This window comes from Quercus suber, unplaced genomic scaffold, assembly GCF_002906115.3.
Source record: "Quercus suber isolate HL8 unplaced genomic scaffold, Cork oak 2.0 scaffold_2, whole genome shotgun sequence".
Lineage (NCBI taxonomy): Eukaryota > Viridiplantae > Streptophyta > Magnoliopsida > Fagales > Fagaceae > Quercus > Quercus suber.
This window is the reverse complement of record NW_027069469.1, coordinates 814,248-838,904: the sequence shown is the minus strand read 5'-3', so window position 1 is coordinate 838,904 and position 24,657 is coordinate 814,248. Positions and strand designations below refer to the sequence as shown.

At 33.8% G+C, this 24,657-nt stretch overlaps 2 protein-coding genes across 2 annotated transcripts; one reads left to right on the top strand and one right to left on the bottom strand.

The window, feature by feature from the left end:
* Nucleotides 1-2,460: 2,460 nt before the first annotated feature.
* Nucleotides 2,461-4,773, top strand: LOC111990126 (WRKY transcription factor 71). Its single transcript, XM_024021917.2, has 3 exons — nucleotides 2,461-3,182; nucleotides 3,657-3,797; nucleotides 4,242-4,773. The coding sequence occupies exons 1-3, from the start codon at nucleotides 2,713-2,715 to the stop codon at nucleotides 4,591-4,593; spliced, it is 963 nt and encodes a 320-aa protein (XP_023877685.1). The 5' UTR covers nucleotides 2,461-2,712; the 3' UTR covers nucleotides 4,594-4,773.
* Nucleotides 4,774-19,188: 14,415 nt separating this feature from the next.
* Nucleotides 19,189-24,414, bottom strand: LOC111990151 (probable receptor-like protein kinase At2g42960). The gene is made up of 8 exons (XM_024021943.2): nucleotides 23,881-24,414; nucleotides 22,558-23,294; nucleotides 22,368-22,472; nucleotides 22,049-22,171; nucleotides 21,486-21,656; nucleotides 21,263-21,392; nucleotides 20,893-21,102; nucleotides 19,189-19,764 (listed from the first exon to the last, which is right to left on the bottom strand). The coding sequence occupies exons 2-8, from the start codon at nucleotides 23,220-23,222 to the stop codon at nucleotides 19,645-19,647; spliced, it is 1,524 nt and encodes a 507-aa protein (XP_023877711.1). The 5' UTR covers nucleotides 23,223-23,294; nucleotides 23,881-24,414; the 3' UTR covers nucleotides 19,189-19,644.
* Between the last annotated feature and the right edge of the window lie 243 nt (nucleotides 24,415-24,657).

The window sequence follows — 24,657 nt, the reverse complement described above, 5'->3', positions numbered from 1 at the left end:
ATAAAGAGTATCATCTTCTTAAAAAAATTCAATATCTAGTCCTACATTAAAAAAAAAAAAAAGTATTTATGTTTGTTTTTCCTTAATACGACTGTAATTTTAATATAAAAAAAAATTAAACACATCTCAACTTGCATAATTAGAGCAATAGCTAATCATATAATTTTTTTTTTTTTTATTAATAATCGCTAATTATACCCTATACGCTATATTATTAGTAGTGTAGTGTTGAGTGTGGTACCTGCTAGTAGGGCTTGACCAACTTTATGAAACAGAAAGTGTGCGCAAGCACAAGAATAAGAAAGGCAACGGAGGTGACGTTAAGGCCAACTCAGCTGTACACACTGCAATACGCGTGGGAAGGGAATAGAAGAAAAAATAAATAAATAACCCAAAATAAATAAATAAAAATTAAAAATATGTCACGTGCCAGTTTCGGTCAAATGACGGTGCCAAGCTGAGACACGTGTCAGCCTAATCCTTGTCAAAAACAAAACCGTAAAGCTGGAAACCTTGACTGACTGCCCAACTCCCCCTCCTCCTTTATAACGTGACTGCGACTGCCTACACTACACCGGCTGCTCATGCTTGACTAATTATACCTCTTTTTTGTTAAGTCTTTTATTTTTTATTTTTTAAATTTCTCCGCTTTGAATGTACCCCCTTTTTATCTTTTTATATATGGGTGTTTAACTGTGAGGAATTTGATCTAGATCCTTCAATTCTTTTTCATAAAATTTGAATTTGAATTTGTAAAGCAATTCTTCTTAAACTATGCTACAACACAATTATTGTTACAACTAGAGGTGGCAATTCCTGTTCGCGTGTCGGATTCGTGTCGTATCAAGTCATGAGTATTCGACTACATAGGTCAACAATAACCCGACATGTTTATTAAACGGTCAAGATTCTTCAACCCTAACACGACCCATTTATTAAACGGGTCAATCGTGTCGACCTATTTATCAGATTTTATCAAAATAAAAAAAAATTATGAAAAAACAAACAAATAAATATTTTTAATATAAAATTCAGAACTAACAAGTAATTGTATTACAAATAATCATTCAAAATTAAAGCATATCTCAATATCACAAATAATCAATCACAATATGTCAAAAAAATAAATCACAACAATTAATATGTTTATATACTTAGAGTTTGAAGGGTATATTGGTAAAATGTCATTTAATTAAACATGTCAGACGGGTTAAACGGGTTCTCTGTGGTCAACACTAACCCAACCCATTTATTAAACGGGTCAATTGTGTCAACCCAAATATGACACAAACCCATTAAATTTCAACCCATAACCTGCTAATTTTGTGTTATGTCGTATCGGGTTCGTGAGTCGTGTCAAATTTTGCCACCCCTAGCTACAACACAATAATACTACTTTATTATTCAGAGTTAATAACATATCACATTTTATTATTGTGAAATTTTTTGTACCTCTAAATTTATCAATTCTAATTGTAATGTATATATTTTATTTTGAAGTAACATGTTTATTAATAATAATAAAATGAAACTATAATGGTAACTCTAATTCTAGGTCATAATAAAAATGACTAATAAGAACTTTGTTTTTCTTTTTATGAATGGTATTAGTATAAAGAATTGAAAATGCAAGAGAATTTTCAATTTAAAATGTATGTTCAATTTAAAATGTAAAGTAAATTTTAAGATGTTCTACCATATTTAAATAACAAATATATATATATATATATATATACACTTTTCTTCAAAAATTTTGAACTAGATGCTACACAACTGTTCAAATTATATTTGACTGGATGATTACTTTACTTTTGATTTATAGTTTTCTGAAAAGGAAGAAAAAAATGGAAGTTCTTTGAATGTTTCTTATTCTTTTTTTCTTCCCCTCGTTTCTTACAGCTAGCTAGTATTGGTAATAGTGAAAGTTCACCTAAAAATACATCTTTTCTTCTTTTTGGAAAATTATGGACAAGGGTCTTTTTAAAACTTATTTATTTTGTTGAAACTGAAATTTTTTTATTGAAAATAACGTAAATAAATGTAAAAGTTATCTGAAATAATATAGTAGGACCCATAAATAGTAACAAAAATAAATTAATTTTTTAAACTGGAGCCAAACACACACTAAATTTAGTAACCATTGTTAAAAGGGTTTTCATAACGTATGCTCTAAAAGCATATGTTAATAAACTATTTTAGGAAATTTTTTATGAAAAATAAAATATAATTAATTGATTTGACAATTTTTTTAATTTTTTATAAAAAAATTTTAAAATAAATTATTAATATATGTCTTAAAAGCATATATCAACTGGACTCTTATTAAAAATATTATTCAAATTTTCTTTTTATTAAACAACTAACAACTTTAGACAATTTATTGAAAAATAAGTAAATTTGTCTAGTTGCTACTTTTTAATTATACACTTCAATGTAAACACTAGACAGACACTCACCACAAAAAAGCCATAGGTTCATCATGATATGATTACCGGAGATAAACTAGACAGCAGCAAATTACGTCCAAAGTTCTCTCTCTCTCTCTCTCTTAATAAAAGTGGAACTAAAAAGCTATCTTGCTTGTAAGAACAAACTAAAGACCTTAACCAAAGTTCTCTTTCAAGGCTTTTATTAGTGTGGTCATTTTTCTTCCATCTTACCAAGTCTCATCCTCATTTTTTTTCCTTGCAACTTTCTTCTCAACTTTCATCCATGTCCGAAGAAAAGAAGGATCTGTACCATCAAGACCCTTTTTTCTACAATCAACATGAAATCAACCAGTCAAGCTTATTTCCATTCTTTAATGATAATAATCCCTCAGTGTACAATCACCCAGTCACACAAACCCTACAAGGCTTCGATCCCTCATTCATGACCTTCACTGACTGCTTACATGGCTCTATGGACTACAACACCCTCTCAAGAGCCTTTGACATGTCTTGTAATTCACCATCTGGTCATCAAAATCATCATCTAATTACTCCAATTGATACCAATCTGAAGAAGCAAGCAGCCATGGGAGACTCAGCCGGCGCCAGTGAAAACCCGTCCACGCCTAATTCTTCGGTATCAGCTTCTTCGTCTAACGAGGCAGCAGGCGAGGAAGAATCTGATAAGAGTAAGAAAGATAAGCAACCACAAGGGTGTGAAGAAGATGGGGATGAAGCAAAGTCCAAGAAAGCGTAGGTTTTTTTGGTTCTCCTTTATAATTCCTGGTAAAGGTTTTGCAAGTTAGTCAGGATCTTCTTTTACCTTCATGGAATATTGCTAACAGGGTTTGAGTATCATATAATTTCTCAGGGTAGACTTTCAAGTCCTTCCATATGACTAATGCATCTTTTATTACCTTTTTTTTTTTTTTCAACTCATATACTATTTATAAGACTTTTCAGTACACAACAAGGAAGGGAATATTATTTGTCATGAAATTCCTGAATCATAGATCTCTTCCAATGTCATGTTAATTTCTGGGAAAATCATAAAAAAAAAAATATTTATAAATTTAGAAGATCTAGAAAGCCATAACAAACACAAGCTTGTCATTTTATGGGAAGAATACAGTTTATTAAGGACCAATTTACCGGATGCTTTCCTATTTGGATTCAACTGGGTTTAATTTTGTTCAAAATTGACTGTTCATGATGTTGATTTTTCAGGAACAAGCCGAAAAAGAAGGAGAAGCGGCAAAGGGAACCACGTTTTGCCTTTTTGACTAAGAGTGAGATCGATCATCTTGAAGATGGCTACAGATGGAGAAAGTATGGACAGAAGGCTGTCAAGAATAGCCCTTATCCAAGGTAGACTTTTAGTTGTAGTAGTACTAGCTCTTGTTCATTTATCTGCAGGTACAACACAAAACAGAAAATTGAATATCAATGTCCTCTGCCTGCCAAAATAAACAGGTAGTATAATTAATATATAATTCAAAAAGTTATATAATCTCCATCTCAATAATCTTTGTTTGATGCAATGACTTAATTTGTTCGTTGAGATGTGTTTGTGGAAGTGTGTCATTTTATGTTACTAGTAAAGACCATATCTTCCTAATAGAGCTGCACTTTATAACATTGTTCATATAACCCTACTTGCATTAATTTTAGATATTACTAGCCTTAAAATCATTTTGTTACACTCAATGTTTCATCATTTCAGGTCAAATTCAAGCAAATAGAGACTTATCAAACTTTATTATACATTAAGTGTAGTATCATAAACTTTTCTCAATTTCTTTGCCAATGCAGAAGTTATTACAGATGCACCAGTCAGAAGTGCACCGTGAAAAAACGTGTTGAAAGAAATTTCCAGGATCCATCAATTGTTATCACAACATATGAGGGGCAGCACAATCATCAATGTCCGGCAACCCTTCGAGGAAACGCTGCTGGAATGTTGTCGCCTTCTTTGTTGGCGTGCGCTTCGATTAGGCCAAGCTTTCCCCAACAACTACTCACTCAGTTTCTTCCAACAAATAACCAAGTTGATCCAAATTCCATGTTCTATCGAAACCTCAGTGCCCAACAGCAGCTCCAACTTCCTGATTATGGCTTATTGCAAGATTTAGTTCCCTCATTTAGTAACAGGCAAAAGCCATGAATTGTCTCTGCAAGAGAATATGAATCTTCATTCTATGGCACTCTCATTAATACGGTACTCTCTTATAATACATTCTCCTATATATAACCCTCTCCAAGATTTATGTAATATGATTTTGATAGATGCACTTGAAAACAGTATGGCTCATATAGAGTGCATTAAAAGCATATTTCTGACTAAGTAGTATGTGTAGCAATTCTCCTTGTCTTACATACTCCCACTTCTACAATTTGCCAGAAAGTGAAAATGATGGTGCTTCCTTTATAAAGGAATGGCAGTCAGCAAGAAATTGCCCATATGGGAAATGAGGGATTAATGAGAGGTTATGGCCTATGCTAAGACAAGACCTATGTCTTTTCAAGGAGTACAAGGCACTCTGTGCATGTGTGCGTAGAGATAGGGAAAAGAATCATTTGAGAGGGTCCCTGTTTAAATGGAGAGAGTATATTTTTCACAAATGAAAATTTAGTTTTTGGAATTTTATATATGAAAAGGCTCAAAGTTTCTATTATATTTTATTTTAGGTTTTAGGTTTTTGATTTCGTTAATAGAAGCCTTAGATTTATGAAATCGTTTCAATTTAAAGTCTCTGTTCATTTTTTATATTCATTCTCACTATTTTCGACAGTAACGAGGCAGAGAAAAATGTAAATTGTTTAAACTCTTCATTTTATTTCAAATTTGTTTAGAAATCAATTAAGTAGCTATTGAACAAAAAATGTGGAGAGAGAAATCTCCAATTAGCGAGAAAGACTCACTTAGAATAAGAAAATGGTTACTAGAAAATCAAAGTGATTATCTAGGTATAAAAAAATAAAAATAAAAATAATCAGAAATTTCTTATTTTTCTTTACTCTACTTATTCTAGAATTACGGAAATAAATAACAGAGATGAACATACACTTCAAATTGAAACGGTTTTATTATAAGTTTGAGATTTTAATTGAAAAAAAAAATAAAAACATTAGACTTAATTCGGAATATGATATTGTTGTCATCTTTATGTAATATTTTCTTTCATGTTTTACAAATTTAAAGGTGCATATGATATAACATGAATCACACCAATCATTATGTGGATAAAATGATATTTTAAAAGATGTAATATACTAATATCATGTACATTTTTTATCTTTTAAATTTGTAACAAAATCAGTTATGAAATGGCCCTTTTCATTTTCTTTGAAATGGTGAAGATCTTGATAGGGGAGGTGGGTAGTTATATATTATATAAGTCTTTTTGTTTGGTTTACAGCAAATAAATTTAAGAAGGAAAATATTTGAACTTTAAACGTTGGTAAGAGTTGGGATGTTGAAGCACTCTGTGATACTCGATTTGATAAGTGATTCGATTGTATTTGCAACTTGATTGGCACAAAAGATCATTCAGGTGTTTGAGATGTACGTAATTTGGAAAAATTTTTTGGTTAAGAATTATTTAAAATGATCCAAGAAATTGGCCCCTAACTCTACAATTTTAGTAGATTTCACAGCCAATTTATCATTATTATTATTTTGTTTAAGCCATACATGGTGGCAACACAAATAAAAATCCTATCCCATTTTAATGCTTCACTTTATTCAATACACCATTTGTAAAGAAAATTTATTGTCTTTTATTTTAAAATTTGATTATTTTATTTTATTTAAAAAAAATCGAGTGATAGGCTGCAATTTGTGGAGCTAAGCTAAAAGTGAGCCACAGAATTTTATTCATGATGACACAAAGGCGACTAAGATTTTATCTGGATAATGGCTGCCTGAAATAGTTATAATTAGGCATGTTTTTTAAAGTCTTGAGTATTATTCAGTACTATTTAAGCTCATTTGTATTATCGCTTTTTAATTCATCCGAAAATTTTTAAAATAATATTAATGAATAAATAAATTATATATACTAGTAAAATGAAATGTTATTTATAATTTCAAAAACAGTAGTACAGCATTACAAGGAAAAATATATATATATTTTTTTTTAATTTCTAGTAAATAGTTTAAATTGGTGTTTATAATAAGCGATTATTTTTTTCTTTTTCTTTTTTCTTGTTTAGGACTGATATCAAACTTTCAAGTTTGAACCTAGGCAATTTAAACTCGAGAAGTATGAATATCTAAAGCAACAGCAATGATCTATTGCGTTTAAATCATTTGCAGTTTTCATACCATTTCACTTTCGTAAATTTTGGTCAACTAAAATCTATTTTAGGATCTTTAACCCTTCACAACCTAGGATATAAATTAATAAAACGAGAAGAATGAAAGCGAGAGCAAGACATGAGTTTTAAAATTTTAATAGGATCAATGTACATGCACTGATGTACTTACGCATGAGCACTTTTGTTAGTCAAATTATTTTTAATTAAAATAAGTATTCATTTTTTGGTGTGTCCACCGGAGGCATATAGATAAGCCTTTCCCTTCTCTTATAATTAGTTATACCTGTTTACATCGGGGTTGGTTTGATTGGTAGTTTCTTTGTGTTTAGGTTACTGTAAGTCAAGAACAATGTAGATTAACTTATTAGTCTCTTTTTATATATTCATAACATTTAAGGTTCACTATCAGAAATCAGAAAGAAACCCTAAGTATATTACAAAAGATAAAAAAATTTTATCAGTTAAGCCAATTAACATACCCACAAATTAAAATAATGATTACATTAGCATAAGAGATAATTAAGTGGTCAAAGCCATGTTTTCTTTGTACCCAAAAAAAAAAAAAGCCATGTTTTCACCAAGTCAAAACATTACGACGAATTTGTCTTGGGTTCGCAGAATAAAAGGGTATAAGCATATGAATTGTATTTGGGAAGATAAAAATTGGTATTTTCTAAAAAAATTTTTAAAAAAAATGTATTGTTAGTGAATAATAACAAACACTTATTCAGGACTTGTATACATATTAGCAACCCTAGTAGCTTTTTTTTTTTTTTTGTTTTTGGAGAAGAGCAACCCTAGTAGCTAGTAATTAAAAAAAAAAAAAAAGTAATATTAAAAGGTCATAGCCAATATGCATGATGATGCAACATAAATCATTGGTCATTAATTAACTTATATATATAATCTTAATTAGGTTATGCTAACGAGTGCCCTTAGGGCATTGGTTAATAATCCATTTTAGGAAAATTTTTATATCACTTTTATGGAAAATGAAAAAAAAAAATATCAAAATATATATTGTAGGGTCTGTTTTTGTAGCCCTAGCCCCAAAGGATATGGGTTAAAGGCCCAACGAACCCAGGACAATGAATTTGTAGAGAGTGGATTGAAAGAGCTGGGCTGGATATGAGGCACAGAACAGTTGGCTAGGTTACATGCAGTGATGATAACATGAACTGAAGCTTAGATAACTCTATGAATAAACGTCCGAAGAGGCGTTTTATTGAATGAACTGTGATTACAATATTCAGAGCTACAGTGAAGCTTTTCTCTTTCTTTTTCTTTCTTTTTGTTTCGATCCTTTATTATCAGGGACCCTTCTTCTTTATATAGCATCCCTTCCTATCATCTCCATCGTCCACTTGTTCTTCATCCACGCATTCACTCGAGTGCACATCACGTCGTGTGTCTATTTTAGTTCTTTGTGAGTGGCGGTAGCTGAGGTTGCACTGTTCAGGGGTCTTCTCCACATAAATGCGGCCAGAAAAGCTGTTGCAGCGCATTAAATGCGGTGGTACCAGCTTTTCCTTCAGATATTTTTTAGTTCTGATCATTTCTGGATCCACCCAGGATCTGTCATGGCCATTGGGACCGTTGGGAAGATTAGTCGGATCCTCCACACGTTCGTTCGATCAAGGCTCATCATAGCCGAGGAGAAAGACATCCTCGGACAAATGGTGACCTCTTCGGACCACACTCCCCTTCTGCTTCTGGGCTTCCTGCTTTAGATGGGCCGTCCCAACCACCTATTAATCCTCGAAAATACAATAGTCCTTAATAGGCGGTTCCAGGCCCGTTAGGTAGCTTTGGGCTTTTTCCCCCCACAACAGCCCCTCAAAATCTTAGTTTTTCCCTCGCCTCCGAAGGGAAAAAATGGGATTTTGACTCGTTACGGGGTAAAGGCTTAGAAACGGACAAAAATTCGGCCTGGCACGCGTGTAGGCATAGATGCGCGCGTTCCATCATTAATGCCGTTGTTTTCTTGATTCCCAAAGCGCTGCATTAATTACGCCAGGGAGCGCCCTGTCCGTTGCATCCAACGGTGGGCTACTGATCCAACGGACGGGGTTCTTCCTCGGGATTTTGGCAAAAATAACTTCTGCCCTCTCGTTTGACCTGGTATAAAACCCCAGAGGTGGACGTTTCTCCTCACTTTGCAACTTTCAAATCATCTCGCCAGGACAAGCACATAAACGCTCAGAGCTCTTTCCACTCGCCGATTTTGCTTCTTCCCAGAGTTCCCAGGAATCCTTCTGCAAGCTCAGAGATCGGTCTCTAGCCCCGCTCCTGTAAGTTTTCACCATCTCAATCCTTCAGTTTTCTCTTCGGCCGTCTATCTTTCAGTTTGGGCGAACATTTCCCCACTGCTACCTTGTGCCTCTGTTTTTCCGTTGAGTGATGGGTAAACTAGAGTATCTGGTAGACAGCCATCCTTTGGTTAAAATGACTCACATGTTCCACGGGGTCTGTTTTGCCATTGTAGATGGTGAACGCTGGTTGGTTAAAGTGCCGAGGAAGTCTGGCCTCTTCGATCCTGCACGTGAAGGGCGACCTGGAAATCTGGTTTAGAGCTTTACTCATGGCGTCGCTTCCGACGTCTCCACGTGATGGACTTCTGCGTTGCCCCTTGTGGGGAGACTCCTGCTCGTAGGTATAGGTCTCGCTGGCCGGTGTTCTAGATTTGGGTTGATAAGTGACGTCCGGCTCATCATCAGGGTCCTCATCAGAGTACAAGGGAGCCCGTTTCCTCTTTGCATGGCGTAATTCCCTTTTTAGCTTTTCAACCTCCCGCTGCAAATCTCGGTTCTTCTCTGCATGGGACATGTGGCTTCCGCCATGTGACTGGCTCAGACTAAGGGGCACGGTGTGCACGCTACCCTCGCGGTCCTGCCTTCGCTCCAGGTTAAGGAAAGGGTCCTCGTGCTGAGGCGCCCTAGACTCCGCTTCTTGTTCACCGTGTTCAGCCATCACCTACTGTTGTCCCCACCCCTGCGCAAGCTCTTCCCACAGACGGCGCCAATTGTAGGGTCTGTTTTTGTAGTCCTAGCCCCAAAGGATATGGGTTAAAGGCTCAACGAACCCAGGACAATGAATTTGTAGAGAGTTGATTGAAAGAGCTGGGCTGGATATGAAGCACAGAACAGTTGGCTAGGTTACATGTAGTGATGATAACATGAACTGAAGCTTAGATAACTCTATGAATAAACGTCCAAAGAGGCGTTTCATTGAATGAACTGTGATTACAATATTCAGAGCTACAGTGAAGTTTTTCTCTTTCTTTTTCTTTCTTTTTTTTCGATCCTTTATTATCAGGGACCCTTCTTCTTTATATAGCATCCCTTCCTATCATCTCCATCGTCCACTTGTTCTTCATCCCCGCATCCACTCGAGTGCATGTCACGTCGTGTGTCTACTTTAGTTCTTTGTGAGTGGCGGTAGCTGAGGTTGCACTGTTCAGGGGTCTTCTCCACATAAATGCGGCCAGAAAAGCTGTTGCAGCGCATTAAATGCGGTGGTACCAGCTTTTCCTTCAGATATTTTTTAGTTCTAATCATTTCTGAATCCACCCAGGATCTATCATGGTCGTTGGGACCGTTGGGAAGATTAGTCGGATCCTCCACACGTTCGTTCGATCAAGGCTCATCATAGCCGAGGAGAAAGACATCCTCGGACAAATGGTGACCTCTTCGGACCACACTCCCCTTCTGCTTCTGGGCTTCCTGCTTTAAATGGGCCCTCCCAACCACCTATTAATCCTCGGAAATGCAATAGTCCTTAACAGGCGGTTCCAGGCCCGTTAGGTAGCTTTGGGCTTTTTCCCCCCACATATTTTTTTTTTTTTTTCATTTTCCATAAAAACTTTCTTTAAATGAATTATTAACCAGTGTCCTAAGGGCACTCGTTAGCATTTCTCATCTTAATTAGACACCATGAGGCATATATATATATATATATATATGCAATTGAATTTATAAGATCTCTGAACATTGATTTCTACGTCGCATTCATACACACTAAAAGTGCTTTTGGTTTGGTTGGGTTATACTTATGCCACTTAATTTCAATTTTGGCATTCTCATTTCTCACCCTCTTTTTTCTTTTCTTTAAATGATATTATTCTGAGGTATCTAAACAATGCAAAAGCATGGTTGGTACGGCTTTTTATTATTTTAAACGCCGACTTCAAAAGTCTTAAAGTTCTCATTCTAAGTATAATTTAATTTGTGTATGTGGATCTGAAAGGCAAAGGCATGCCCAACATGTGTTATAGAAAAATGTTTGTTTGAGTAAATTTCTCCTTGAAAAATGCATTCTTAACTATGTTTTTAGAAAGAGTTTGAGTAGACTTGACCTTAGAAAAAAGTGCAAGATGTTAAAAATAGTACTGTCTTTGTTTCACCAAAATTTGTGGACTATTGAACCTCTTTTCTTTTTCTTTTTTTAATTTCGAATTGATGGGGGGCCAGTTAGTGGAAAACAAATTGTACTGCAATTGCACAAATAGGTAAACTTAGTTATTGTTGAATTTGGTTTATAATATCTAAAATTGAACTGATACAACTGTCTATTTTTCTTACAAATTAATAATAACGTATGTATGACTTGTTTGATTTCTTACTTAATTAAAATTAAAAATTTTGGGTTTTTTGAATACAAAATTTTGTTCTGTGATTTTTTTTTTTATATAGTTTAAGATGCTTATCCCTTTTGACCAAAAATTCAAAAGATAACAATGGACTTCAAGTTGGATTACTATTCTATAATAAGTGTTTTCTTTCCTTGTCTCATTGCTTTGTATATCTTATATTTAAACGTGGGACCCAACCTAGTAGCCAGATGTTGCTATGATACTATTAGCATTTACTTCCATTTTTTTAAACACTATGCAGTCACATGAATTCTTCATTCCTATGCTGATATTGAATATCAAATGTTAATAAGAATAATACTATTCACAAATTGATAAATTTGAAGTGAATAGCTATTACAAGAAGTTAACGGTGAATGTCAATTTTTACTGTATGAAATTAAGAAAGATGTGAAAGAAGCTGAAGCCGCAAAGAGATTGTCATATTCAGGTGAGTTTAATTTACCATGTATATGCATCTACGGGCTCAAAAGAGATTGGAAGCTTTCTATATCAACCTCAAAATTTCTTTATCGAAAGTGGAAACAATATTTGGTCCCAAGCATATAATGCCAAACGAGGTAGCTCCTTCTATCTCAATTTAGCATTTCTATCTTTAAATAAAATAAATAAAGGTCAGTAGAATGAAAGCATGATTCAATTCTAACTCATAATCATCTGTTTTGAATTTGATACTATAATAAATTCTCACTTGTCTCAAAATTTTAAAATTTTTACTTCTAAGGTGGTAGGAAAGACGTTATCAGATTGATATTTTCATTAAAGGACGTGTTAATCAGTGTCCTTAAAGCAATTATTAATAAACTACTTTAAAAAAATAGACATCACTTTTAAAGGAAATATAAAATCCATAAATATATATATATATATATATATCATTTTTCTATAAAATATTTCTAAAAATAGTTTTTATACCAATACTCTTAGAAGTTAGAACATCCATTAACTTTTTCCACCTTCCTCTCTTTTTTAGTGAGTTTGCCTTTTAGTACGGATCGTGGTTTTTTTCTTTTTTTCTTTTTTTGGGCCGTGGTCGTGATCCAGTTTTCTTGGGGTCTGATTGTGCTCATTGTCATGTGTGAAGAAAGTGTGGCTCAAATTTTGGGCCCAGAGACTTGAAAATGAAATCAAGTTATCGGACGATGGGCTTTTTGTTCTAATTTGTTCCATTTGTTTCGCGATCACATCACTGCTATTCCCAAAAGAGATGGGCCTTCTTCCGAGGCCTTGGATAGCAATGATGCTCAAAAACAAAATTGGAGGAGTTTGTTAAAAAATAATAAAAAAGAAGAAAAAAAATTAAAGAAGCAAACATAAATAAGCTGAAATGACATGTATTACTTGTTACTCTTTTTTTTTTTTAATGAATTGGGAGGTTTATTTAACTAAGTAGCAAAAGCAAACGGTCCAAATGATACTTAGTGTGCATCTTTGACTTAAACTTGAACCATTAGAGTCCCACAACAAAAGTTGGTACAAACAATAAGGGCATATCTACTAACTATATCAAAGAGTGAATGAAGTCAAACTTGAGCCATAGAGTCCCACAACAAAAGTTTTTTTTTTTTTTTTTTGGGGTTAAGACCACAACAAAAGTTGGTACAAACAATAACTATAAGGGCATATCTACTAACTATATAAAAAGAGTGAATGAGCATTTCTATGCATGGGAGCATTTCTACGGGAGCTTTTCTAAAGTAGCTTTGGTTTAGTGTAGTTTTGTCTTTTATTGAGTTAAAATTGTAAGTTTGGATCTCAAATGAAAATAATAATAATAATAATAATATAAAGAAATGTTATATCTACAATATTTTCATGACACTTTTATAATAAATCTTAAATAGCATATTATTATTGACTAATATTAGTGGAAAAAATAATAATTTCAGTAATAGGTTTATATTAGAATCAATAAAAACTTACCATCTTAAATTTGTTGTGAAAATGTTATAGATGCTTTTTATTTTAATATTATATTACCTAAATATTAAACCCATAACATCTGCATAAGAAGGGCTAAGAGCCCCATTTGGTTGATCAACTGGTGAGCCAAAACTCACCGTTTCAGCAAGTCTCTTTTCCCTTTTTAATTTTTTTTTTTAAATATTTATATATACTAACATTGGTTTGATACTCTATGCTCGCTCTTTTTTTCTTTTTTTAAATATGTTTATATGTGTTGGCATAAGTTGAGTTTGGATTGCACTGAAAAATGAAACACCTCGCATTTGACATTTTTTCTGTAAATCTTGTGTACTATTCACGAGACCCACAGATATGGATTTTAGCAAATGTTAAGTTAAAATTGGGTCTCACGGCACTATTCACATTTTTAAAAATTATTTTTCTATAGTGTTTTCAATTTTCAGCAATAAATAGTATCCAAATAGACCCATAGTGTTTTTGTATAGAAATAGTTTTAACGACATAATAAATTGTAACAATATTTTCATAATTGTTAAGTTGTTAGTTCTTTATAGGTTAAAATAAAATAAAATATTTAATGTGAAAATGTTGTAACATTTTGTTGTTGTTACAATATTTTCAAAACTACTAAGGTTTTAATTCCTTATATGTCAAAATAAAATAATAAAATATTAGACCAAAACCCACCATAATTGAAAATAAAGGTATTGTGAAAATGTTGGACGTTTTGTTTATGTCATAATATTTTCACAACTACTAAGGTGTAAGTTCATTATAAGTCAAAATGAATATAAAATAAAATAATAAAATATTAGACTGATTGCAACCACAACTAAAAATAAAGGTACCGTGAAATTATTGTGACATTTTGTTGTGTTCCTAGACTTCTTTTTTGGATTAGTCACCTTTGCTGAGCAAAAATTCATTATTTCATGCACAGTTTTCTTGAGCTGGCTTTATGTTTACTAGCATGTGGTTCGTGCTTACACGCGAAAATATTAACAATTATGATAATAAGATTTTTATCTTGGTAGATTCAGTTTCCACATTGAGCATTATGAATGGAGGTAACTTAACACCAACATTTAAAAATTAAATTAGACACATAGCACAAAATTAAACTACAATTAGAAATTAATTTGATTCGATTTGAATTATAAAATTGAACTTTAACTTACTCCCTCCGTCCCTTTTTTTTTTTTTTTTTGTCCTGTTTGAAAAGTCAAATTTTTTAAGAGAACATCATTTATTGTCTTGTCTACCTTTTAAAAATATATAAGTTTCCAATACTACCCTTTAAAAAATTTATCAAAAAATTGAATTTGTAAATTAATAGGGGTATAATAGGAACATTTGTAAATTAATGACTTTTATTTTTAGAAACGGGACAATATTTTGGGACATTTCAAAATAGAATAGAAGACAAAAAAAGTGAGACGGAGGGAGTAATATAATATATATGATTATATTTTTGTCCACTTTTAACAAATTAACAAAATCTTAATCCTGACACACTAAAAACTATTAAAAAATAAGAATTGATCATTGAGCTTGGAATCTTCTTGGAGGCACCAATGAAGCGCTAATGTATGAGAGTGTGAAGTAAGGAAGAGTGGGATTGAACATTGTGTTTGAACCCGGCCTTGCTTTGAGAAATCCGTAAGGAGGAGGAGAGGGCAGTGTGTGGATCTAGTTGGTAGAGGTTGAGAGAGGAGGAGACATGGGATGATGATATGGAATTAGGAGGAGATGATGTTTTACTTTTATAGTCTTTTTCGTTGGACTCCTTGGTTCTGATTGTGGGATTAGAAGAGCTCTAAACTCTATTGAGATCACCCATAAAAGTGTGCAAGTGAGATGTTCTTACTTAGGCCAATAAGTATTATCACTGTAGTTTTCTTGGCTTCTGTGGGTACCTAGGTATGCATGCAACGTCCTAGGCCGTCCTCGGATGGCTTTGTAACGTCCTAGGCATGCTTTGCAGCGTCCTAGGCATGCTTGGCTACGTCCTCGGACGGTGTCTTAGGAGTCTCACATCGAAGGAAAACCCTCCCACTTGCTACCTTATAAGCTTTGAAGCGAAGGGAGTAGTGTACCATTAGTTTAGTTATTCGAATAACTATAAACTAATGGTACACTACTCCCTTTACTTCAAATCTTATAAGGTAGCAAGTGGGGAGATTTTCCTTCGATGTGGGACTCCTAGGACACCGTCCGAGGACGTAGTCAAGCATGCCTAGAACGTTGCAAAGCTGTCCGAGGACGGCCTAGGATGTTGCATGCGTGCCTAGGACGTTCCATGCATGCCTAGGTACCCACAGCTTCCATGTTAAATGTCAATACATCATTTATTTGGGCACAAAAATTAGAAAATTTAGATAAGATACATAACACAAAATTGGAGTCCAATTTATAATCTCCATAAAAGTGTGCAGGTAAGATGTCCTTGCTTAGGCCAATGAGCATTATCATTGTGGTTTTCTTAACTTCCGTGTTAAATGTTAATGCATCATTTATTTGGACACAAAAATTAGAAAATTTAGATAAGATACATGACACAAAATTGGAGTCAAATTTATAATCTAATTAGATTTTTTTTTTTTTTGAGTTTTGGTTAGGACAAGTGGCGCAAAACTGAGATTCCAATTGAAATTTAATTAGATTTTCTCTCAGCTTTACCTATTATTATATATATATAGATATAGATTTGTTTGTTCTTTTTTTACGCACCACTTTAAGTGTGTGTGTGTGTAGAGTTTTATAGTTTTATGCTCAAAAATACTTGGGGAAAAAGTCATTTCTCCCTTTATACTTGGGTAGTTTATAAGTCCCCCCAAACTATAAAACCAAACAATTTTCCCTTTATGTTTTATAAATTAGCAAATACCCCCTACTATTACTCTCTAAATTATACTCTAATGAAATCTTATGATTAATTCTTAAAATATTTCATTGTGCTATATCTAAAATACTCCACTGAATTTTAATATCTCAAAAATCTTCTTCACGTATTTTGAGTTTTATGTAGTAATCATGCTTGGGAAGTTGAAATCGTGATATAAGGTATTCTATTTGTTACTCAGAGAACACTAATTTACTAGGTTTTTAATCTTCTAGACCTATAATTTTATCTAATGGAGACTTCAATTGCACATATGCATTTTCTTATCTTGTTTTTATTTTTATTATTTTAATTTTAATTTATTTTCTTACTTAAAAGGTTGTCTATTAAAAACTAAGTAAGCTACACATCATAGAGACTTATAAGATGTAGGATAATGATATTCAATATCATTCTTAAAAGTTTTGAGTTAGTGGATATTGCCTTTAGAAAATAGGTTATAAAAAACTATCATAGAAAACTTGATATTTCATATGTTAAATAGTTACTCTAAGTTTGTGTGTAATCAAAATTTTTATTTAAACAAGATTAGCATTGTATCACATGTATTTTTGAGTATATGATTTCATAGTTCTTTAGATAGAAGCCTATCTTAAGTTTTGCAATCAAGGGGTAGCACGTGCCACCAAAACTAGTATATTATACACAGAGATTCCTATCGACTGCAGACTGCTATTTCTTTTATTCTTTAGGTAAAAACATTCTCATATTGATTGGCTTCACTAGACATGTATTGTAGATTCACTTCCCACTTTCTATTCAACAGTTCCTTATGATCTAGCATAATAGAAGACAACTAAGGGGAAAAGTTTCAATTAGTGATTAACTTGTCAATAAGACGAGGAGATCCGCTCTCTTCTTTGCCCATATATGATTGAATTTGTGTTATAAGAAATTATGTATTTTGATAGATATTGTTTATTGAATATGTAGATGATTTTTTAAAAGAATCTGTCTGGAAATTTTTTATTGTGATAGAAATTTTTTGAGCATCTATTCTTTCCTTCTTCTTTTTTTCCTTCACATTTGAAACTAAAATTAATTTTAATTTTTGGATTTTTTTAATTAAAGAAACTAATTTATATATAAAACGTTGTCATTTTTGGACACTTAACCTATTTAACAGAAACTGACAGAAGGATTAAATTGAATAAAGTTGAAAGTTAAATGACTAAATTAAACAAATCAAAAGTTACAAGATTAAATTGAATTTTGAGCAAATTTAAATGTGCAATTTATAATTTTGGGAATATATATATATATATATAGCTTGAGAAAAAAATTATTTGGTTTGGAACTTTTATTCAATTTACATTTTAAACCAAATATATAAATAAATTTAAACCGTTCTAAATAGACACCAGGTGGATCCCATTGATTTGTTATAACCCTTAATTCAAAAAATTAAAATTAAAATTCGTGTGGCTGAATTGAATCAATAAAAAGTGTACTCGTTAGCTAGAGGCCAAAACTATGCGCAAGCTAGTCTAGTCTTGGAGTTCCATAATAATTGAAGTGTATATATATATATATATATATATATACCTCTAGCTGTTGAACTTGAGGCAGTCACACAATTCAGAATTGTCAAAGAAGAGCCAAAAGGTGACCGTTAGACATATAGCACTGAGTACGTACCTAAAAAGTCAAAAGCATGAAAGTAAGAATTCAAACATAATGGACAGCTTGCCCTTTTTCATGATCCATCATCCATGCCCTGTCTTCTGGAGTTGTGAAATCAAAGTGAAACTGATGCAAAGAGCCAAAAAATAGGGTACATGAATAATGGAATCTCTCACCACAATTACTGACTCAATCATGCATAGCACCAACTCATGAAAATTATGAAGCATTTGACTTGACTGCCACAAATAAATGCAAACCTTCCTTCATTACATTTTAGACCAAATTGCTTTTTCAACTAGGACCATCTCCTAGCTTGTGCTGCTACTTTGAAAAGATTATCTGCTCCAAAAGGGAGCCTTTTTTTTAATACTGGATTGCAACATGCAACCAAGTTAGAGGATATCAAAGCACATCAGGCTACACCGGGAGAGTTGTTTCAATGAAATCATTATTAAGTCTTTGAAGCACTAATTTGAGAGCCGTCAAGAATCCACACATTTCAATGGGATTGAAATTTGGTGTAATAGCACTTTCAATGGTTGAAACTTAAAATTAAAAAGTTCACTCTTAATCTTCGTTATTGAATAAAAAAGAATTAAACCTTTTTACTTTTGTTTACTTTGTTGATCTTTTCCTTTCATATGGAAATGGAGTTATTGCATTGGATTCAAATCAGTTCTAGAGTAATGTCAACTTGTTTAACTCTTGTCCTACAAAAATCTTAGGATCCAATTTTGTTTTATATATGGATATGTGATAAGACTTAAAATCTTTAATGTCCACTTTATAATGATCATTTTTTTATAATTAGGCTAAGACACCAAAAGTTTTTCTAGTATAAGCAGAATTCGAATCCAAAACTCTTATTAACATGAGACTTTACCAATTGAATTAATTAAATCCCACCACCTAAGGATCCAACATTGATTACAATCGGGAAGTAGGATTGGAAGGATGGCTCAAAACTACCTCCTTTGCGTATCCTATAAGCATAGCTAGCCTTTTATTAAATCCTTCCACTCCCCTCCATATATATATATATATATAGAGAGAGAGAGAGAGAGAGAGAGAGAGAGATATTTTGCTTGACAGGAGCACAAATGCACCAAGATCACTCAAGGGACAAAAAGTATCATCAATTATGATTGATTAGAACTCAAACTTGGTTGTAGCATAAACATAGACGTGGCATTATAGTTCAAGCAGAGACTTAAGTGTAAAGAGACAAATGCTTTGATTGAAATCTGATGCAAGGAATGGGGGAAAAGGAGAAAAAGAAACATAATGCAACAACCATCATTCTGCTGTGCAACTAAGAGCAAGACATCACTGCATAAAGAAGAGAAGGACATGATAATTGATTCAATCCTTTAAGGGCTAATACAAAATGATAAGTTAAAGAAAGAAAAAAAGGAGATACATATTAGAATCATTTGCCATCTCAATGGCAGTAATCAAGTGAAAAAAGAAAAAAAGAAAAAAGTAAATATTGCACTCACGTATTGGAAAGACAGCCCACCGGTCCAAGACATGACTGTACAACAAAAGTCTCAATGGCTCTCCCCTCAAGCTTGTTTATGGGGCCGGAAGCACCTCTCTCAATCCTTAAATGACAATACAGAAAAACCTTCATGATCTAAGCACGCGCTATCTCCAATTCAACTCCGTTCATAAAATTTGAAGATTTATCCGGAAAACAAACTTTAAGGTGTGTAGTATTTGATGAGTTACTGAAAGGTTTCAATCTGGCAGTGAGAATAAATTATGCACCCTGTCAAATGTTGTCAGTCCTATCCAAAAGTTCTCTCAGATACCTCCCCTAACTTGTTTTCAGAGTCAGCTGGACCAGAAATTTCCTTCATGGACTCAATTTCCATGCTTGCTGTACGACTCTTTCTAGTCCTTCGATCCTGAAAAGAATTGTCAAAGTCAAGTATATGAGTTTCTCATTAACTCCTGTATTCTAATGAGCATAGTGAAAAATACAGGATTTAAAAATCCATTGTCACCAGAGCTACATTTGGCATACAATTGTGAGATTAAACTGGGAAAAGTTAGGAGGACAAACCACAAGCAAAGCAAGCTAACTAGAAGTTTACTTTCATTCTAGAGCTTAACATGATAGAGAAATCGCATATATAATCTACAAGTTAATGATTCAAGGGCTATTCTCCTAGAAGCCATTAAGCTGTACATAGTTGGATCAATACCAGAAGGTCCAAGCTAGCAGTATATGTTTGGAGCAGAAAGCAGGAAGAGAGGGGTTCTTATCAGTTGTTTGCAACATCAATCAAGCTTTAATTCTTTTCCAAGCATAATGTATGACACCCAAAAAAAAAAAAACATTAAAACAGAGAATGAATTTAGAGCTGCAAAGGAGCAAGCAGAGCTATGAGCATCTCAAAGCTCCAGTCCTTAGTTTTTCTATGTAGTAAACCAGCTCAAGCTTGATTTCTAGACCCATTTGATAAACAAGCAAGCTTAAGTAATGCAAAGCTTGCAATCAAGCTTGCTAAATTCATATAGGCTCGACAATATGCTCAATAAGCCAATAATCCAAAGAGGAAATAAACACGTGGGTACACACAGTTTGTAAAATTACATTAAATCATATCTTTTGTTTGTTTGGATGAACAAAAAAGATCATTGAAAGTCCTAAAATTCAAACATGCACGTACATGACTTTAGGCTTCAAAATCAATCTTGAGCTCAAGTTTACCAAAAACAAGATTGAACACAATTCACTTATCAAATCAAACCAAGCTCAACCCAAGCTTGAGCTTACTAAATTTTCAAATTAAGCCTAACATGAAATTTTGTGCTTGAATCAAGCTCAGCATGAGCTTAAGCCCATACAACTTTGATCAAGCTGAATTCAAACAGCTTGCAAGACTCAATTCATTTAAGCTGTAATGTGTAAATGCTGGGAAAAAAAATGTGCACATTTACAAATATTCAAAAGACATTTCAAAACCCAAATAAAGACGGTCAAACAAGTGAATAAAAATGATCTTTCGAGGATAAGAATCGATTTGCACCTCACGAAGTGGGTATTCATCAGCTTCAAGCATTCGAACAACCTGACTCATTTTGGGTCTCTTATCTGCTTCGGGATCAACACACCTTAGTGCTACCAACAGAGCACGTTTTAGAGCACGTGTGGTGGGTTTAACTTCAAGGTTTGGGTCCACAACTTCCTCTGCTCTTCTTGTTCCAACCATCATCTTTAACCACTCAACAAGATTAACCTGCCATGAGCATAATGAAATGCTTATTAAAACTCTACGAAATCAGAAGGAAGAAGCACCTCATAACCAGGAGACAGAGAGAGAGAGAGAGAGGGAGGGGGGGAGGGGATGTTGAAGGACACATGCTCAGTAGTAGACAAAGGTTTAAAGCATTTGGTACCTCATTAGCAGGCCGGGCATAATCCACCGGATCCCTTCCTGTAACTGCTTCCAGCAAGAGTACACCAAAGCTATAAATGTCACTCTTCTCATTCAACAAGCCAGTATTAGCATATTCAGGTGCTACATAACTGAAATTCACAAAAGAGACCAACTTCTGAACCCCCATAATGTTTGATAAGCTGATAGATAATAACTTCAGGGAAATGAAATATTAAACATACCCAAATGTTCCCATCACTCTGGTTGTGATGTGACTTTCTCCCGAATCCAAGAGTTTTGCCAATCCAAAATCAGATACCTTGGCATTGAACTCATCATCAATCAGGATGTTACTTGATTTTATGTCTCGGTGCACAACTTTTGGTTCTATTGCTTCATGTAAATACGCAAGCCTGCAACCCAATGTGTGAAATTATTTTTATTTTATTCAAAGTTCCAAAATTGATGTGTTTTAAATTATCATTGAAGATTGTCATAAGTGATATTAGAAGATCTAAGAAAGTACCAACACTTGGAAAAATTTTGTCATAATTTTAAGTGCCTGTTCAAAAGAAAGATGAAAACTAGCCACAATATAAAAATGTCACAAAAGAACAGGAACAATCAAGAATGATAAATTATGTCTATACCCAAAATTCCCACAACTCAGACAAAAATATAATTTTTCAGAGTCAAATTCCCTACAAGGTCAAGCTAGGGTTTCAAATCTGTTACATGAATTATTTGGCAGCAAACGCAGGAAAAAAAATTATATGAACTGTTTTGCGTTGAAAGATTAACTTACGCTTTTGCAGTACCAAGAATCACCTTCATGCGCGCCTCCCAAGTAAGGGTTCCATGTTGGCGCATTCCCCCATGAAGCCATTGTTCTAGGTTCCCATTATTCACATACTCATACACCAGCATCCTATGTAAAATTGGCGAGTAATTTTATCATCTCATTGATATGAACCTTTAAACTACAGCACAAACTATTGCAGATAAAAATATTGGGAGTAGAACACAATAGCACTGGCACAACAGTATAATATTTTATTTGGCAACAAGGTAAAGTGATTAGTAAGGGATTTAAATAATCAATCAAAAAAGCAAAGGAATCTAACCTGTGAACTCCTTCAACGCAATAGCCCAAGAGTCGAACAAGATTCTTATGTCGAACATGGCCTATGGCCTCAACTTCAACCCTAAATTCTTTCTCCGCCTGTCCCCTATATACCCAATTCACTACAATCATAAGGAAAGTTTTAACAAAAGCATTGTAAAGTAAGAGAATGTGTCTTGGAGCATCCTTACAAGTTATTAAGAAGTTTCTTCACAGCCACATCAGTTCCATTGATCAGTCTTCCCTGGTAAACAACCCCATATCCACCCTCACCAATCACATTCTCCGGAGAGAAACGATTTGTTGCAAATTCTAAATCCCTAAGAGTAAACCAGTGGCCCCACCCAAGATGAGAAATTTCAGGCAAGCCAATTAAAGGAGAGGCTGTGACGAGTCCCGTATATGACAATGTAGATTGCTTCCTAATAGTCCCAGAGCTTCCTTCTTCCCCAGACATTGAACTTAATGCTCTCTCATGATGATAAACTGAGCTGCATTGACTGATGTTATCAGGATCGCTCAACTTGCTCGTGCCCAAATGAACCGATGTTTTCTCTGAATTCTTGTCACTTGACTTATCATGGACTGAAAGATATAAACTTTCAGGGTGATAATGAGAACCCTGAGTCCCAACCTTGTCAACCTTGATATCTTTTGAGACATTTGGTATTTTGGAAAGAGTGAACTTGTCCACAGATCTCCTAGATTTCCTCCGAAATGAGACCCAGACGGATAATATACAGAGAATTAAAACTATAAATGCACCAACACATATGCAGATCAAAACCCATAGTCTCAAACCCAAAAGTGGAGTCTTTTTTGATAATTCTGCATTCAAAGAACTCTCAGACGACATCTCTGATCCCCGGCTACTCAAAATCCCAATGACTTGTTCCTCTCAGCTCCCGTACCAAAGACACATTCCCACCTGGGTAACAGAACCATGTTATCTAACTCTGTAAACAAGAAAATAGGGACACCTCTAAATTTTATAAGTTCTCCAATGTGAATGTTAGTTTTTGTGAAGAAACCTAAACAAAATAATATATAATCAACTCAAGCAATCAGGCTCGTTATTTGCAGCCTTACTGTGATATGTACAGAATAAGAAATTGAACCAAATTCAATGTTGAGATATCAGATTCTTATCTTAGATTGCACGCTTTAAAAAGAAATTAATAAAACAAAAATAAAGAATCTGAAAGAACCATTAAGGAAGTTTAATAACATCTACATTGAGGGTTTAATGAAAGTTTACTCCTCCAAAACAATATCACACATATTTCAAGCATTTAACAAATCAGAAAACCAGTTTGCATATTAAGTCATGGTAAAGAAAGAAAGTAAATAAATTCACATGTATGGAAAAAGCACACACATATCCAAAAGGCAACAAGTCACAGTCACAAATCCAAATCTATGAAAAAGGAATAAATGTTGGGAAGCATCACTTATGATCCAAGTAAGAGATGGATAAAAGCCAATATGAATTTTAAAAAGGGGAAAGCATTTACCTTTGTAGTGATCCTCTTCCTTGAGCAGCCAGAGAAGCAAAGGAAGGGCTTCTTTTTGAGCCAACAAAAACTCAATAAGCATAGATGTAGAGGTGAAATAACAAAAACCCAGATACCCCAAAAGGATAGAGCTGAAGAGGAGTAGTTTACAAGTAGGGGATAGTGGCCTCAAGTGGGCCAAAAAGAATTCAGAGAATGATAAAAGAAATGGTGAAGAAGGCCAGACAAAAATCCAATCTTTGAAAGGAAAGGAGAGAGAGAGAGTTTTTATAAATATATAGAGTGAAGTGGGGTGGGATTTTTGGAAGGGTAGAAAAAGCAGAGGTGGGTTAAATGGTTGGTGGGTATGTGTATGTGTGTGTGCGTGAATGGAGGGGAGAAAGGGACCTGAGCAAGCTGGAAAGTAAAGCTTGGTTTGCAATGGAGGAAATCAGAGAGGGAGAGAGAGAGAGAGAGAAACAGTAAAGGAAAAGCAAAGATGAAAGTGAACAGAAGTGGCATTTATATCTGGGTAAGAAAAAATATTGAATAATAAGCAAACAAAAGCAAACTAGAAAGTGGAGAGAGAGAGAGAGAGAGAGAGAGTCAACCCAAACCAACAGGAGGGAACTCCAAATCTAAGTCTGAACTTAGGTTTACTTACCAAACTGTCCTTCTGTCTTAATGAAACTCTGCTTGAAAATTTTTAAATTTAGTTTTTTATTTAAAAAAACAGAACAGTCGAACATTATTGTCTGTCACTGCACATTTTGCAATAGACTGAAATTTTGTACTTTG